Source organism: Dama dama, chromosome 9, assembly GCF_033118175.1.
Source record: "Dama dama isolate Ldn47 chromosome 9, ASM3311817v1, whole genome shotgun sequence".
Classification (NCBI taxonomy): Eukaryota; Metazoa; Chordata; class Mammalia; order Artiodactyla; family Cervidae; genus Dama; species Dama dama.
The window spans coordinates 63,072,065-63,089,514 of NC_083689.1; the positions used below are offsets into that span (position 1 = coordinate 63,072,065).

The window sequence follows — 17,450 nt, forward strand, 5'->3', positions numbered from 1 at the left end:
TGTGTCAAGAGCATAAGGGGATCACTGTACTACTGTTATAATTCTGCTTTGAATAGTATCAAGATAAATTACAAAATTAAAATGCTTAAAAGTACCTCATCAACTAAAGGACCATTAACACAGGGTAAAGCCTTGATTCAGCTCATTAAGATGACCTAGCATTAAATAAGCTCTGGCTTGTTAGTCTGAACAGTGACTGTATTATTTAGTAGATAAATATTTTCTTTCATCAATGAAAAGTAAAGTTTTTATCTTAATTTCTGAGTACAAAATTAAAGCAACCTGTGCTAATATTTTTAATGGCATCTAAGAAATGTAGATTTAAAAAACCTAAATTTTGCTAAAGGCAAATAGTGATTTTTGAAGCAATTCATAAGCTGCTAAATTTCATCTTAAAACAGAATGACTTCTTTCCACTTCCTCCAAGAGATCAGTCACCATGTTGAAGAACTGAGATCTGAAACTGAACCACCTACTTTTGTTCTCATTGTAGAACTCCAAACACCGTGAGTCCACAGCCTCAATCAAGCAAGACACAATGAATTTGACCAACTTAAAACATGTCTTGAGACAGCTGATTTCTCTAACAGCTCTGATATTGCTCAACATTTCCACTGTACATCTGCACATCCTCAAAAGTGGCCTAACAGGTCAGAATACAAAGCACTAAAAATATACCTTTTGATGACTGACTACAAAATGCATAGCAGATTCAGGTCATGTTACACCTAACTCATTACTGTCTTAAGCAGTTTCAAAAGATGAGAGGTTCACTAAGTCAATAAATATATTCCAGAGAAGAGTGGAAGTTATCTCTTTTTCTTCGAGGGAATCCCTAAAATGCTGTGAGCAACTATATGTTGTGAGCAACCATAATGTGATTATAGTCTCACTTCAAAGGGAACAGCACATCTCAGATACATAAAATCACTGGTCACAGTTATCGCTGTCTAAAAAGTGACAAAGAGAAAATCTGAAAGACTGCTAAGTTTCAGTTTGGCTCAGAAAAAGTCAACTATCTCCCACACTACCAATGAGTTTTTAGGAGCTAAGCTGAAAACGTCTAGGACACCCCTTTCCAAGGTTCATTCTAGTCAAGTTGCAAGAATGTAATCTTGGTATCTCAGCAAATGTTAGAGAACACTAGCTCAGTGGCTTGGCTTCTAAAATCCTTTTGGTTGGTATTTTTATTACAATGGAATTAAGTTTATAAAGTATAGTTTGCTCAAAACATTGCAAGGACTAGTAGAAATAGGAAATCTCTTGTTGATGGAAAATAACAGTAAAAGCAACCCTCCAAAATTCCACTTGTAGGCCATAGGAGCATGAGCACAATCATATGGGAGGAGATAACCAGTCTCTCCCTTCATATATATTCTTTTTTATTTTCTTGTTATACCTTCCCAAAACAGAGACATTCAACAGTAGTTAGAATGGCCATCTCCCAACATTTAAAAAAACTGCACCCCCCAATGGGTGAACAAAGTAAAGAGTAGTAACCTAGAGTTCAGCTGAGTAAGCCACTGCGGAGCTTTAAGTGGTGAGGTCTTCCAATTTCAGAGTGATGTGTCTTCAACTTGTATCATCATTTTAGTGGAAAAACATAATTTAATTTTGGTGAAATGAGATTCATCTCCCGACAGGATTAGTAACAGCATTCACTGAATTTCACATTCTTCTTTCGTGAACTGTGAAGAAAATGAATGGTAGCTAGAAGATCAATGGGATTCCAACTCCAGCTGCAGATGGAACGACAATATACCAGGACAAAAACACCTATATTTTGATTTACAAAGCTAACAGCAGTTTTAAATCTGCAACTTAATTACAGACCAACTACACCACAACCTTTTCAAATGGCAAAAATACAAAAAAGTTAAGTGTTACAAAAATATTTCAGAAAAAGTGCATAGTCTAAGTGCATAGTAAATAAAAGCACTGAAAAATATCTTGCTAGAGGGAGTTCAGCTTGGAAAAGTTATTACCAAAGCTAAACATTTTTATTTTACACAAACTATACTCAAAAATAGCTTTATGAGACTGATTTCTGGCTAAAAGTATCAAAGGGTTTATTAGTCAAGAAACAAATACCTTAACCAACATGGGTGGATAAAAAGAAAACAAAGAAGCTGCCTACCCCAAAGTTCATATTCATTAAGATTTCTGCAGTATGATGGTACTAATATATCCTTTAATGGCAGAATGTGGTAATCACTGAATTAATTATTGCTAATGTAGTTTTCAAATTAAAAAAAAAAAAAAGGAAACAAACCTGACACAATCTGACCAAACACGTGTCAATTTACAATTTCAAGGTTATCTTTTACAAAATACCTACATTTACACAATAGGCGCCTGGCAGCATTTTCAGACAAAAGTTTTAAAATTTATTCTGACATGCTATAAATGAATAAATTACACTAACTTCCCTTGTGGCTCAGCTGGTAAAGAATCCGCCTGCAATTTGGGAGACCTGGGTTCAATCTCTGGGTTGAGAAGATCCCCTGGAGAAGGGAAAGGCTACCCACTCCAGTATTCAGGCCTGGAGAATTCCATGGATTGTGTCCATGGGGTTGCAAAGAGTTGAACACAACTGAGCGACTTTCACTCTACACTAAAGAATGAGTCATAGAAAGCTTTTCTTTCTCTTGGGTCAGAAAAAGAGCCACAGTTTAAGACTGAGAGATAAACTGCAGATAATTTATAGAAATGGGTGGGGGCTGGGGAGGATCAGCAATTACAAGAATCTCTCATGGTATGATGCTCTCCAAGATTAGGAGTCAATCTGCCCAATCAACCAGGAATTTAGAGAATAGCTTCATTTTATAGATAAACCCTTTAACGCTTTCATTCTTATTCAAAATCAGTCCAGCTGTTAGTCTGAAGCTGCAGAAGTTACAATACCAAGTCCTGGCAGCTGCTGCAGCACTAGGTATTGTGTCTGCAAGTCATTAAAAAAAAAAAAGAAAAATGAAAGAATGCCTTTCCACTTCAGGGCAAAAAAATTTTTTAAATAAAAAACTTGAGAAAGTATGACAGTAAATCTAAAATGATTTGCAAAGGAATATTATGTAACAAATAGTTGGAAGTAGTCTATTAAAAAATTGGGGAGATTTTGATTTCATAGTGAGTCAGCAAGGCATTTTTTTGTTTTTTAAAAAATCTCATTTCCTTACAGAAACAGTTTATAGTTTTTAATGAATTTGTAAACAAAAAAGCTCCCATTTCAAAATAAAAACAAAATCCCAGATCATATAGATGTTTACAGTGATTACATTTATCTAAGCAACATACATACATGTTCAGTTGTAAGATGTTAACTAAATTTCTGTGACAAATATGCGTTTTTTTTTTTAATACCAAGAACATTATAGAGTTAATGCAGAGTCCTAAGGATAATCTAGTAGTCACTAAGTTTTTCTTAAAGTCTTCACTTAGATGCTGTTATTTCTAGCACAGGTAAGCAGGCAGAGTCTTTCATATGCTCAAACACTGGAATCTTTGGTTGCTACCGTATCAGCTGGCTTGCAAACAAGAAGCCAACCATTTTAAGAATGTTTTAAGTGAACAACTTGCAAACCCCAGGGATGGATAAACCCTAAGAATGCACAATTGTGAGCATTTACAACCATCACAACTGTGGCTGAAGACTGTTCATGCCGTTCTTCTGAAATGAGATCTCAAAGCAGTATAGTTCAAAATAAAAGATTTTAACAAAAAATTGGCATATGCACAATTTCTCCACCAATTTGTGTGTGTCAACCATTTAGTGAACTTTTCCACTTGAAAAAATGCAATAGAAAACTGACACCATGTTTCACTATCTCAGTTAATATTCACAATTACAGCGGCTACAACTCAGGACACAGCATCCATCACCAATGCTGCCCAGAGCCAGTTTATACTGAAATTGAGTTCTTTACACCAAGTAAATGGTTGTCCACAATCACTGGCTAGTGTACATATGAACTAAAATTTCTAGATTTGGGGAGAAACAAATGCTGCTCCGATCATCTGCTCTGCTTCTTCTGTTCCTTGATTCATGCTTAGAAACCTATTAAAAAAAAAAAATCAAAACAGAAAAACAGGTTAAAATCCAAGTTAGGTAAATTTTCTTAACCATACCCAAATTAGGGAAATAACTACTTTAGAATGATAACTCATGCTATTCTCATCTATTTGAAAACCACCAGGTCAGGCCAACTGTTTAAAATTAAGAAAACAGGAAACTTCTGTTCTGGATGCCTCTAGGCAGGAGTGGTATACAAAGCCTTCCAGTCCAGCACACAATTCTCAGGATGGAGAATTAGTGTTAATTCCAATAAGCCTATTCACTTTACTTCTGTATTTCTAGTACCTAGAATACGTTATATGTGTTTGTCAAGTAAAAAAAAAAGATTGCTTTATCAACTAGAAAATATAGTTTTAATCACACTATGAGCAAGAACTTTTCCATACATTATTTCTGATATGAATGAGGGACAAAAGGCTTTACTAACAAATGTATTAAAAGCACAATTATCTGACTTATTTCACTGAACACAAATCTGGCAATAAGTATATGATTTTTATACAGGAACCATAGACCTTTAAAAATTCTTTATCAGTTACATTAAAAACACTAGTTTTTACCACTGATTTGATGTGTAAATGAATGAGGCCTTCTGGCTTTTCTTCAAGCCTCCTCACTCTGTAAATACACCCCTCCTCTTTCACAAATTAGACCTTAGGGCTACTACATAAAGGCAGGTTTGAATAGGAGGAGGCTTCAGGTATATAATTGCCATGTTCTACCTACAGCTGAAGACAACGAGAGGAACTATGTCTATCTCTAATGCCTATAAGCTTTATGTGTAGCTAAAAGGAACATACTGTCTCTCAACATCAGGAATATCCCATCAGCACCTTCTCTCACCTAGAGGCATCAATGCCCTCTTGGTCCAATCTCTCCTTTTAAAGCCAATACATATATATATATGTGTGTGTGTATATATATATATATAATTCTAGCTTACTCCATTGACTCACTCACTTCCTCAGCACAAGTTATGTTTTGCCAAAAATAAGCTGCTTTTTGGTACTTCAACATTTTTAGGACCATCTCTGACAGGTTTTGTGCGATAAATGAAACAGTTCTGTAATTTACTTTTCCTGCATGTATGTCTTTGCTTTTTCATTTAAGGGCAGAAAGTCATCTTTATTCACATAAAAACTAGATTGTGACAAGCTCCGAAGGGAAAGATGTGAGTACTTCTCCGTCTCTGCATAATGCCCAACAACAAAGTAGGTGTGAAATAGAGGCCTTTGCTACCCATCCTAGTACTAAGTTCACAAAGCAAATGCTAAAAATGAAAGAAAAAACTTTCTGAAAATGTAGTTTATCACAACAAATACCACCTTGCTGATGCATCTTAATCAGGATTAGCAGTATAACCACAAAAAGGCTGTCAGATCAAACTTGAATTTAAAAAATTCTGACCGTAAGTTTTAACTTAGTTTCAATGTTAAAATACAGAATATTTTGAAGCAGATTGTACTATGGGTTAGCTAAATAGCAATGATCCTTATCCTGATGAGTGTCTGGTTTCAAGTCTTGCAATTATTTTTTTTGCAATTATTGAAAAATACAATAAAAATGTTTTTACAACCACTACGATTGCTGGGTCTTCATTTATCACAGCTTCTTACACGATTACATTACAGTGTATAATTTAATTATGTATCCACCTAACTTTTCAAAAGCTCACTGTATGACACTTCACATAGGAAAGACCTACATTAGTACCTATTTTAACTAACCAGAAGAAATTAAAAGATTTATTGCTTTTACAAAAACAAAGGCAAAATCAAAAACAGTGTTCAGCGTTTCACAGCAGACCTAGAAGCAGTATGCAACTGGAGTAGTAAGAATGGCACCACCAAGTTCTTTCCCTGGGAACTGCTCTCAGCTCTGAACTGTGTCTGCTAGCATCTAAGCATTACCTCAGTGTATCAGCAACATGTATCCTAAGGTAACTTGTATTTTCGCTTATGCCACGTAGCTTTGGAAAAGTTTCAAGAACACCCTGCTTTCAGGTAAAGGGCAAACCTGTACTATGCTGAATATCCAAACAGCTTTAAAATAAAAACCACTAACAAACTAAAAAGAAAACGTAAGTTACATCATCAGTCAACATATTAGAAAACTCTTTTGTCTTTAATAAGGATAAGAATTATATCTGTTCATCTTTTTAATCTTATATTTGAAGAACTGCTGGGTTAATTAATGATTACAATTGTTTAGGGACTGGTTAAAGGCTGGCCTAATAATATTCCTGGTAGAAGAGAGGAGTCAAATCCAGATTAAACTCTTCAGACAGGACAATGGTAGGATGTTCCACCCAGAGATCAATGTTTCTCCAGTGAATTGTCCTAAAATGTCACAGATGTTTGTTTAGGAAAAATCTCAATAGGAGCATTCAGCAGGTATTCAATATTCAATCTTCAAGTATTCTTTTCCCCAGTGTGCATTAGTCCTTGGTTTGTCTTGTAGTTCAGGTGCTGTCTCCTGGCTTCTAAAAGTCCAAAACCCATCTTCATTACAACAGTTAAAATAAGGAATGAATCCATTTGTTCCTAAAAAAAAAAGAGGAGGAGGGAAAAGTTAAAACAAGGCTGGAGGACTAATGTGACAAATTCAGGAGTTAATAGCTACATTTAAGATTGAACAAATCTGCAAAAGAAGAAAAAATGCTCATTTGTATACAATTAACCAGGAGATTCTATCCCTCAGTCCGATATCTTAAAAAGTATATATTTGATCCTATTTGTAAATTAACTTCATATGAACTTGACTTTGTTTTTCAACAGAACCACAAACTAGTTCAAAGAGATATCTAAGAGTAAGGCTAGGAAGTTTGTGATGAGCTTTTAAAATTCAGAATTCCTTAATAAGACATTACTTTTGACAAAAATATTGACTATAATATTTATATTCACTATGAATGCCATTTATATTAATGAACTTTTTCCCTTTTCCTATAACACACTTGTGCAGTTTTTTTGTTTGTGCACAATCAGAATCAAGCTTGGAGAATTCTGAATCAGACTGACAATATAAAAGTTAAAGAAAAACAAAAAACAAAACATCAAAGAAAGAAGAGCTACAATAATTCTTCCTTTTCCACAGAAACTAAAATGTATTCAGTTGGGAAAGATAAGGGAAACATTTTTATCACTACAAACAAAATAGATGACAACTTAATATAGCCGGTACACATCATCCTTATACTGCATTTTAAAAAGACTGATGATCTGATTTCTTGTCTTTTCTTTTACGCAATAAATTCTGCTACAGATTTTGAAGGATGTGAATTTTAAAATACCTGTTACAACTGATTCCTTCCCCAATTGGTAGATGGTCTGCATTATACACCACTGAGTCAGCAGCACTGTGCTCTTCTAGGTCTTCTGACTGTTGTTCCAGGTCTTCCGTTGTTTCCAATCTGACAAGTTGAAAAGTTTGATAGGTCCAGCAAGCCTTAGAGATGTGGGCTTTAGATCATGTCAAATCAACTCTTAAGCAATCATCTTCATTTCCTGTTGGGTTATTTGGTTCTCTTTTCTCCAGCTTTATTGTCCGCAGTGAAAAAACACCTGATAAAAATTTCAGCAGCAGCTGAAACAGATGCAGCTCCCTGCCACTCCTCTGGATTGAGAGTATTCAGAGCAAAGCAGTCTCTCCAGATATTTCAAGGTCTTCCCCTGTCATCTGGTTTATGCTGCTGAATGACCAGCCACGTTCCTGGCAGCAATTGGTGAAGCCAGAAAAAGTTAAACTGGACATAAATGGTAAGAGAAGCCCAGTAAATACTGGAAGGTAATTCAAGGAAGATCATGGACATGTAGCATAATGTGATGGAAAAAGTATTTCTAATCTATTAAATGCCAACAATTTGACATCCATTTACATTATGATACAGTTATGCTTAGTAGCCAGTGGAATAGTAAACAGATGGGTTAAGATGATGAGAGTAATAGAATTCTGAGAGGATCCCCCTTTGGCTTTGCTACCTTCTGCAATTTTCTCCATCTCTGCCCTATACTAAAGAAACAGTGAACTTAGGTGAATTCTGAATGTCCTAAAAATATTTCTCTTTCCTTTACTATGTCTTAAATGTCCTGAAAAGTACCTTCCCTATAAGCAATACAGTTGAATAAAAGGGAGTGGAAATGCATTTGGAAGTGTACCAGATGTAAATCTTTTCTTTTCCTCTTTAATCTGTATAAAAACAGTAACTGTAATCTTGTGGCACCTGAGCACTTAAAAACAGTAGTAATCACAGCCAGCTTTACAGGAGATGCCTTGTTTCTTAGTCTTTTGATGGCCTTTGAAATGGGAGTATTTCAAAAGATCTTTTTACAAAAGTAAACAGAAGTCTATTACACATAGGAAGTCCATCTTAGCTAAGTCAGACTTTGAAATCTTTGCACATTCTTAGTCAACTGCCAGAACAACTTATAGCTTTTGATGGAAGAAATGTTAGACATGGATTTCCCCAATATTATTATATAAAACATATTAGTAAAAGCTACTATTTGGGGGATCCTCCCCCACCCCAGAATGCATGTGCTTGCAATACAGAGATTTACCTAAAAACTTACAGTAGGGGATCCTAAGAGAAGAGATGCCTTCAAACACCTTTATTACTTAGAAACTCCAGGCTTCACAGGAGATTTCTTACTGGATGACCCAGATAATGGAGTTGCGTATAGAGGTTAGTTAGGGGGAATAGATTCTCCATTTCATGCCACCTTCAAGCTTTCACGGCTTTATATATGGGTGGGTTTGTGGAAGATCTGGTTAGGGCACTAAGTTTTATATCCCAAATAAAACAAGTTAAAGAATTTTGTTCTTAGTAGTCTGTGGTGATAATGTGGTATGTTTTATGAATCATCCATGTTTGTGTGATATTTGTATAACCCCAAGTGTCTAATAACGCTATGAAATTTTTACAAGATTTTAAGTTGCTTTTATGAAAAATGGCTACAATACAAAATAGGGATTAAACTTCAGTTTAATTACAATTTTTTTCGAAGGAAACATATTAACTCAGCGGATCCAACTTTTCATCTTTTAGACCTGGATAAGGCAGGACAAAAATTCTGCTTATTTACTGAGTAAGAGACACAGTAAACTAACAACCAAACTAGCTCAAAATAAGGTTATTCTTTCTGAAGGCTGCTGAATGCCTGAAGGAAGATGTTCTAGGTCAGATAAGATTTCAATCTAATTTTAGTTCTAGAAACTGCAACTTGTGATGATCCTATTATCCCAGCTAGCTTTAGGCAAAAATTTGTTTCATTTTGTAAAAAAAAGCAAATACATTGTAGGTGTCAGGTCCTCAGTTTATAGAGTCTCTGTGGTCTTACCTAAATGGCAGAACCACTTCTTAGCAATACTAGCTAGCTTCCTACCTCATTAAGAATTTGTTGACACTATGATTTAAGTGAAGTCGCTCAGTTGTGTCCGACTCTTTGCAACCCCATGGACTGTAGCCTACGAGGTTCCTCTGTCTATGGGATTTTCCAGGCAAGAATACTGGAGTGGGTTGCCATTTCCTTCTCCAGGGGATCTTCCCAACCCAGGGATTGAACCCAGGTCTCTCGCATTGCAGGCAGATGCTTTACTGTCTGAGCCAGACACTATGATTAGAAAGGGACAATTAAATCCCAACTATGATGCAGAGGCAGAGCACTGGACAAGCATTAGTGTTTGCCATCTCTAAGAACTCCCACTACATTAAACTTTCAACTCTGGATCCTTCCCAAATACAGAAACATGGAAGTGAACTACCTCAACTTCATTCTAATAGATGAGCTGCTGGGATGAGGATGACATCAGTTAACTATACTACTTGAACAGTATCCTCAGATTAGAACCTATTTTTTTTTTAGAACCTATTTTTATATTACAAAATTTTTAAAATGCAACACTAATAACAAGGACCAAAGAAGATCAAGTTCAGACTAGAGCAGTCATTCAGAAATTACATTATTAGAAACAACAACAACAACAAAAAAAACCCCAAACAAACCTTACCCACCCACTACACTTTTAGGAAGTAGGCAGGTATCAGGAGTTAAGCCCCAGAAAGGGGAAAAGAAAGACAGACAAATAACACAGGAATTGAACTGTGTGGCAACAGTGATAAGAAATGGTACTGTGTCCTAACAGTTCTACTCCTTAGTAGAATGTACTAAGAATGCCAGAGAGAGAGAAGGGAAATAACTAGAAGCCAAGTGGCATTCGCCCCAGTTTTCCTTTTTTTCCAATTTGCAAGGAGTTAACTGCAGAATTCAGTTCTACAGTAGACCCCCTTTTAGATCTTGAATATTTGTACAATTTAAAAAAACTGAAGCCCTAAGGAAAAAAATCCTTTTAAGAACACATGTTGGTAAATAGCAACTTAAAAAAAAAAGAGAGAGAGATTTATTTTTGTGATGAGAAAGGATGTGTCGAGCTTTTCAGTTATTTGAGCATTTAAGAGATAAATGAGGTGCTCTGCAACTGAGAAGACAGACACTCCGGGGGCAATGCCAGACTCCCCCCTTGAAATTAGATCATGTTCTCAATGTTCCATTTTAAATGCTAAAGCATTAACATGCAGAAAATTCTTAACACTGTTAGTTGAAAAGTCAAAATACCATGGCTAACCAGATTCATTATTAAAAATCAACAAGTGTTAGGTCTAGGATTTTGGATTGATTGATTATACCATATTCCCAACACCGAATGCTTATTTTGGAAAGGGTTAATGAATGAGTAAAAAAGATGCAATTGTTAAAAAATGACCCAAAATCCCAAGAGAAATGATATAATATACACACATATATGTATATACAAATACATATACATATATATATGAACAAGGACATTTGGGTTTAAAGTTAGTAGTCAAATTTTCCAAGGACGTCTTTTTTTAACAACAAAGAGCCAAATTTTTATGTATTTTAAAACCACCTCCTCGATCTAACACTGTTAGAAATGGATGAATTACCCAATTTTGTGTTCAATTTTTTTTCCCTGTAACGTCACTTGGTTCTTGGCTACTAACCTTTCATGTTACTCTTGGTTTTGTCAGTTTGCTTGCCTGTGGGGGTTTGGGCCTGCTGACCCTGCCCACTTGAAGAGGCTGCCTGCTGTGCTGCTTTCTGCTTTAACATTGTCCAATCAAATGTGTAGTCATATTGGTGATTCAGGGTCCTAGAAAATATAAAATTTTATGTTAATCCGTTAACAACAAGGTCTAATTTAAATGCTCTACTGAACTTTCAAAACAGTGATGGCATTTCTTTTCTTTGTGGTAGCTCCTCTAAGATTTCTTTCCCTATAGTTGCCTTCCTTTTTGATTAATTAATTCCACTTTTTACATATTATGATTGGAGGGAAATGTCACCATTTTGGTCTGCTGTATTCAAGAATAATTAAATCCCCTCCCTTTTCAAAAAGAAGCTGCCTTTAAACTTTTTTGAAAGGAGCAGGGGCGTGGGAATGAAGGGTAGCATGAGAGAATTCCCCAATGGTCCAGTGGTTAGGGTTCCATGCTTTCACTGCCAAGGGTGGTGGTTCTATCCCTGGTTGGGGAACTAAGATCCCAAAAGCTGCTCTGTGCAGCCAAAAAAAAGAAGCAGGGCAGCATGAACAACAAAAATACTGAGTCAAGCTATCAGTTATCTGGGTGAATATTCATAACAGACAGTACCCCCTGAAGACAAATCAGAGTAGACACGGAACTGTTAAAGTTTGAGAGACAGACGTCTATGCTGACTTTGTCTATGCAAGACTTTTGTAGGATTAGAGGATTATCCCTAATTCTTCTCTTCCAACCAAGATTTTTGAGTCACATGTACTTTATTTTTCCCTTTTGTTTAAGACCAATTATGGGTTGTTTACCTAGGGACCCTAGAGTTTGGGCCTACCTCTACAGTATCATAAACTTTGTCCGATTTTTAATTGTTATTCATTTTGGTATTAAACAGGATTTTCTACCAAGTTGGAGAGTCCCCAGTTCCACCAACAGTTACTTATATCTAATACTTACATTCTACTTTGAGCAAGATTCAATGGTTTCTCCATCTGAAACTACAACACTTCAAGGACATTTGGAAATAAAAAAATGTCAGCCTCACAGTTCCTTAACATTTCATTCATATTGGTTAGATCCACTTTTATCTGCAACTTGTCAGAACAGGTATGTTGGGTGGATTGAACTAATTTCCCTCACCAGTTTATAGTCTTAAAAAACTGACCTGAAAAGAATGCGGAATAGCTGCCTCAGGTACATGTAATCCGGGGCTTCCTCAAAGCGCAGCCCACGACAATAGTTTAAGTACATGGCAAATTCTGCAGGAAATCCCTACAAGTTCAATAGTTAAAACATAACATTAAAAAAACAACAAAAAACTCAATTCTAAGAAAATTCAATGTTTTTAAACACAAGCAAGAAACACATTTTAGGTATCTTACTTCTTTGCTGGAAGATCTGAGAACTAAAAAAACAATTATATGACTTGTTATCCACACGAATTTAACAAAATTTCATCATCCAGACCACCTTACTATGTATAGTATCTTTTAGTATTGGTAAAGGAAATGCATATCCTTTTCTTACAGTATCAGGTTCTTAAATAATTTAGATACCAGACTTCTTAACTTGTTAGTTTACCAACGTCCAGTAACTGGATGGCAACAAAGAATAACTAAAATGAGGCCTGTAATGTTCTTTGCCAGAACAGGACAATGAATGGGTACTCTTTCTCCATTCTGAAATTACTTTTAAAAATAGCAGTATAGACCTATATTAACAAAGAAGTAAAACCACTAAGGGTGCAATCAATCATACAGAGCAATCAAAATTATGATACAGATCAATCCAATGCTTCATCCTATGAATAAACTAGGTTTATATATTTTTTTCCATAACTGTTATCATATTGTCCATATACATATTCTCTTTTCCATCAAAAGAAATCCATTAAAACATTCTTCTATATTATTTCCAACCTCCCCATAAACTATTTAGAAGTTCATGGCTGGATATTATTTGACCTAGTGAAGATATCCTAATTAACCTGTTCCCTATAATTGGACATTTGGAGGATTCCAGTTTTCCTCTATTATACTAATAAGTACATCTGTGGATATCAATTTTTTCCATGTTCGGTTTCTTAGCAAAGATTCTCAAAGATGTATATAAATTTTTTTAAGGCTATCTATATATTAGTCACCAAAAGGATTTTGCCATTAGGAATGTAGAAATGCAAACTATTAAAACAAAAACTCCCTCCCCCATAATTATTCAATTAATATTTTAATACACATTGTTAAATTACAAAACAAAAAACAAAAAAACAAAAACTCCCAAGTCTTTTCCCCTTGAGTAAATCTGAATGTGAAGGGTGATGAGTTACAGAGGCAATCTCTTCCCACAACCTTATGGTTTTGAGAAATTTCTCATATTCAGAAGATAGGATACAATGTGTATAACATTTATTTTTATTGATTATACTGATAGAAACAAATTTAATTTTTACAAAGTACTTTTATGCTATTTCATTTTTGGTGGACAGTTAAAAATGAAACATACTGCACATTTTAATTTTTAAAAAACTCGTAACAGGGCTTTTCACTTTTTAATATACATTCACAGACTGTAGTAATAGTATTTCATATTTATCATATGAACTTGCTTTTACAAAAGAAAACTACCAACATAAGTTACATGGTAAGTTATTTGGGTGAACTATAACATACGAGTATTTTACTCATCAGCCTAAAATTTATTTCATAATTTAAAACAAAGACTCTCAGAAAGGGTCTTATTTTCTCAACTCATCCCCTCCACTCCTGCAGATATGCAGAAAAGGTGAAAACCAATTTGTAGGTGGGGAGACACATAAAGACATCACCATTTTATACCCTTCCACAAAGTGCAATTTCAACTCATGCTGATTTCTCCCTTCTACCAGACAGATATATAATTATATATTGTTTTCTAATTATTTCAGGTATACAACTGTCACAAAGATGACCATGTGGTCTTCTTTCTATGGAAGAGACATCATGACACAAGTATCTTTCTATTCTCAACTCACATGCTTCTCTCTATAATGTTCGAGATTTCAGAGAAATGAGTCTGACTCAAACTGCCATCTATATACTACTGGACACTTCCTATTTTTGGATTGTTCTAATCTGCTTGCCTTTGTTTCCCTAACTCCTCAATATGCCAGTTGTGGATATTCTTTCTTCTCTGGCACCAGCTCAGGAATAAGGAGAATATTTCTTAATTGAATTTACTCACCTATCAGTGAGGTTCTATTAGAAAAGTTTCCCTGCTCTCTTATTTTTTCTCTAATTTAAAACGGATCATATAGCATGTAAACCAGAAACATAATTATTTAAAATGACTCATATGTTCAAGTCATTCTTAAAAATACCAAGAATCAACCAAAAGTAAAGTTAAAACAGTAAACAGTTACTCAATAGGAAGTTTAAGTTCTGAGGCTGGGAAATAAAATGTTCATTTTTGGTTTTGGATCATTCATATTTTTAAACAAATCATCAGTGTACACTTACCTTACATAAAACTTCAACAGGTGTGGACATCTTCTTTTCACTAATTTTTTCATATTTTTGTTTCTTTGTTGCAGCCTGTGGAGAATAAGAAACAAACCACACAAACATACTCAATATTATGAGAAGATAAACTAAGCTTATTAGTTTAACATGTTACACATAAAAATAAACTTGTGATTCAAGAGGAATCATAACCTAGGGAAAAAAGGAATGAAAGCATAATACATTTAAAATTTTCCCCCCAAGCTGTTAACTTTTCATATGACTTTCTGCTTCAAGAATGTTTTTAGCTAATAGGAAAGACTGAGTCTAACAGGAACATTAAAATGTATGATTTAAGTAAAAATAGGTGGGGTCAAATTTTAAATTAGATTTCTTAACCCATGTTCAGCAAGGGCAATGGTATAAGCAGATCAATACCAAACAAATGTGCCCATCATTTAGTTAACATTAACAACTGTTGTTACTTTTCCAGTGTAAGAATATTCACATTGGATAAAGCTACCTACACAACACGGAGCAATTTGTCAAGCTTACAGATGCTCAATAAACATACAGACTTTACCTTGAAAGAACCAATAAAGTACCTAAATAGCCATTAAATTCTTGAACACAGTAATTTATCATTAATTTACGAATACAAAAGCAATGGCAAAACTCCTAACTAATGGAAACAAGTAAATGTTAGGACAATTAAATAATATGGAATTACTGGATAAACTAGTTCTACTGTACAGAAAAGTAGACATTTTCAACATAATGGCAACACACTAAAACAAAAAGCAGGCAATTTGAGTCTGGTTTACCTTTAGTCCTTGCCATGGCAGGCTGGTTCTATTAAAATACATCAAAACATATCCTAGTGATTCCATGTCATCTCGGCGACTAGAAAGGAAAATGTAAATTTATAAGCTGAAGTTATTATGAAGAACATGTGAAAGAGCCAGGTACACCAGGAGAAATGTTTCCAAGCAAGGATAGAGAGTAATTTGTCATCATGAGCAAGTTAAGGTAATTTTTAAAAAGTTCCAAATGGGTTACTTCTAAATAAAATTTTCTCATAGAATTCAAAATTATAAAATCCAACATGATCCTGCAACTTAACTTTTAGAGAAAAAAGAATTTAGCTAAATTAACCTTCTTCTCATGAAGTTCCCTAACCTGGAAGTGTATAATTTGTCATTTCTACGCTTATTTTAAGGGGCAAAAAGAAAATGATTGACAAAAGATGAAAGTAGATGAAAAACTAGAATTCAAGTCAAAAAACAGAAAGAGTACAGAAATTATGACAGTGTTTAAACCAAATCCTTTATGTAGGGGTGGAAGAGGAGAACAGAGGATGGTCCACCAATCAAATTTTGATTTATTAGGAATCATGTAATATTTTCCGTATGAAAATAACCAATACATTCTTTCCCCAAACTCAGCTTGCATCACTAATATATAAAAAGCACAAGATCACCATTAAGGAAAAAAGTATTGTTTTTAGCTGCAAAAATAAAGTTGCCTTTAAACTTCTAACTTCCACGGTGCAGTATTTCCTCCTCAAGAGACAAGTTTCAACAAAGAAAAAAGGCCTCATTTAATTGGTTTCTCTGCACTGTCTAAAGAAGCAGGTAAAGGATTAATAAGTGTCTTTCAAATCTTCAGCCAAGAGGCAAATTTAGATATTATAAGAAACCAAGTAAAATACTTCAAAAACCCATCAATGGCTTTTGCTAGGGATTTGATAAACACACTCATTCCAGACTTACCTCTGCTCAATACCAAGATGTGCGTTGATGCTGGCATACCGAGCGGTGCCGGTGAGGTTCTTATCTTCTCTGTACGGTATGTGTTGCCTGGTCCTGTTGTCTCTGTACTTTTTGGCCAAACCAAAATCAATAAGGAATAACTTTAAAAGAAAATAAAGAGACATTAGATTCCCAATCTTTTTCAGTCGAACTGCTTCTTATTTATTAAATGGCATTTATTCTATTTTGTTCAACCATATCAAAATAAAGCATCGTAAGCAGAACAGATAATGAACAAACTTAACATTCCAATAAGCTTTTACTAAACCTCATCAATAAATCAGGTTAAAAAAAAAATACAGTTACATCAAGCGGCTGATCCCTGTCAGCTGAACAATTTCACAGGCCCAGCTCACTATACATTCAGAAGCCTGTCTCTGGAACCTCCAACATAGTGGAGAACTTGTACACGTGCTCGACAGCAGAGCTGCTGACAAGTGTGCTGTGTGCCATATGAAGCCTGACATCCTGTTACTAGTGGTGAACAAGCATGGGGTTAAAAAAAAAAACTAGACATAAGCCACCTGGAACTCTTCCATTCTACAAAGGTCACTCTTTAGTATGTCAACAGAATGTTCATTATCTGAAATAAGACAACTCTGAAAGTTTGATATTGACAATAAAACCAGGATTTTTATTTATAATAAATAAGTACTTTAAAACAAGCATACACTTCATTTTATTCCCAAATGACATTTACACATGTGATCAGCTTAAGCTTCTGGAAAATATAACAAGTTGATCTATTACTTAAGTCAAGGTGGCTTACAATTAGCAGCTTAAATGAGCTAACTAAAAACCGAAGTATTAATAGTATTTCAAAACAAAATAACATTTAGTGCTGTTTCATTTATATGACACGCAGGGAATAAGATGCTCATTTATAATGCAGCTAATTTTTAGAAGTAATTCAGGTTTATTCTCCATGATTAAAACTTTTATAAGAAGAACAAAAGAAGCAAAAGTATTTTTAGGGGAAAAAGCCCAAAATATGTTCATATTTACCTACCTTCTAAAGCAAAATAATCTTAACTAAA

General features: G+C 34.7%; 1 protein-coding gene across 11 annotated transcripts in view; it reads right to left on the bottom strand.

The window, feature by feature from the left end:
• Window positions 1-1,365: 1,365 nt before the first annotated feature.
• The window catches only part of CSNK1A1 (casein kinase 1 alpha 1), a 47,692-nt gene continuing 31,607 nt past the window's right edge, over window positions 1,366-17,450 (bottom strand). For 2 of the 11 annotated variants that reach the window (XR_009694201.1, XR_009694203.1), the window contains 7 exons: window positions 16,375-16,514; window positions 15,427-15,505; window positions 14,621-14,695; window positions 12,292-12,398; window positions 11,097-11,245; window positions 7,365-7,484; window positions 6,178-6,615 (listed from right to left, as the gene is read on the bottom strand). Coding sequence is in view for 8 of the 11 variants with exons in the window: in XM_061151693.1 (XP_061007676.1) it covers window positions 7,441-7,484; window positions 11,097-11,245; window positions 12,292-12,398; window positions 14,621-14,695; window positions 15,427-15,505; window positions 16,375-16,514 (594 nt within the window). In the remaining 3 variants the exon portion in view is untranslated. Of the gene's footprint in view, window positions 4,055-6,177; window positions 6,616-7,363; window positions 7,485-9,038; window positions 9,122-11,091; window positions 11,246-12,291; window positions 12,399-14,620; window positions 14,696-15,426; window positions 15,506-16,374; window positions 16,515-17,450 lie in introns of those variants that run through there. The other 9 variants (XM_061151697.1, XM_061151700.1, XM_061151696.1 and 6 more) reach the window with 7 other exon arrangements.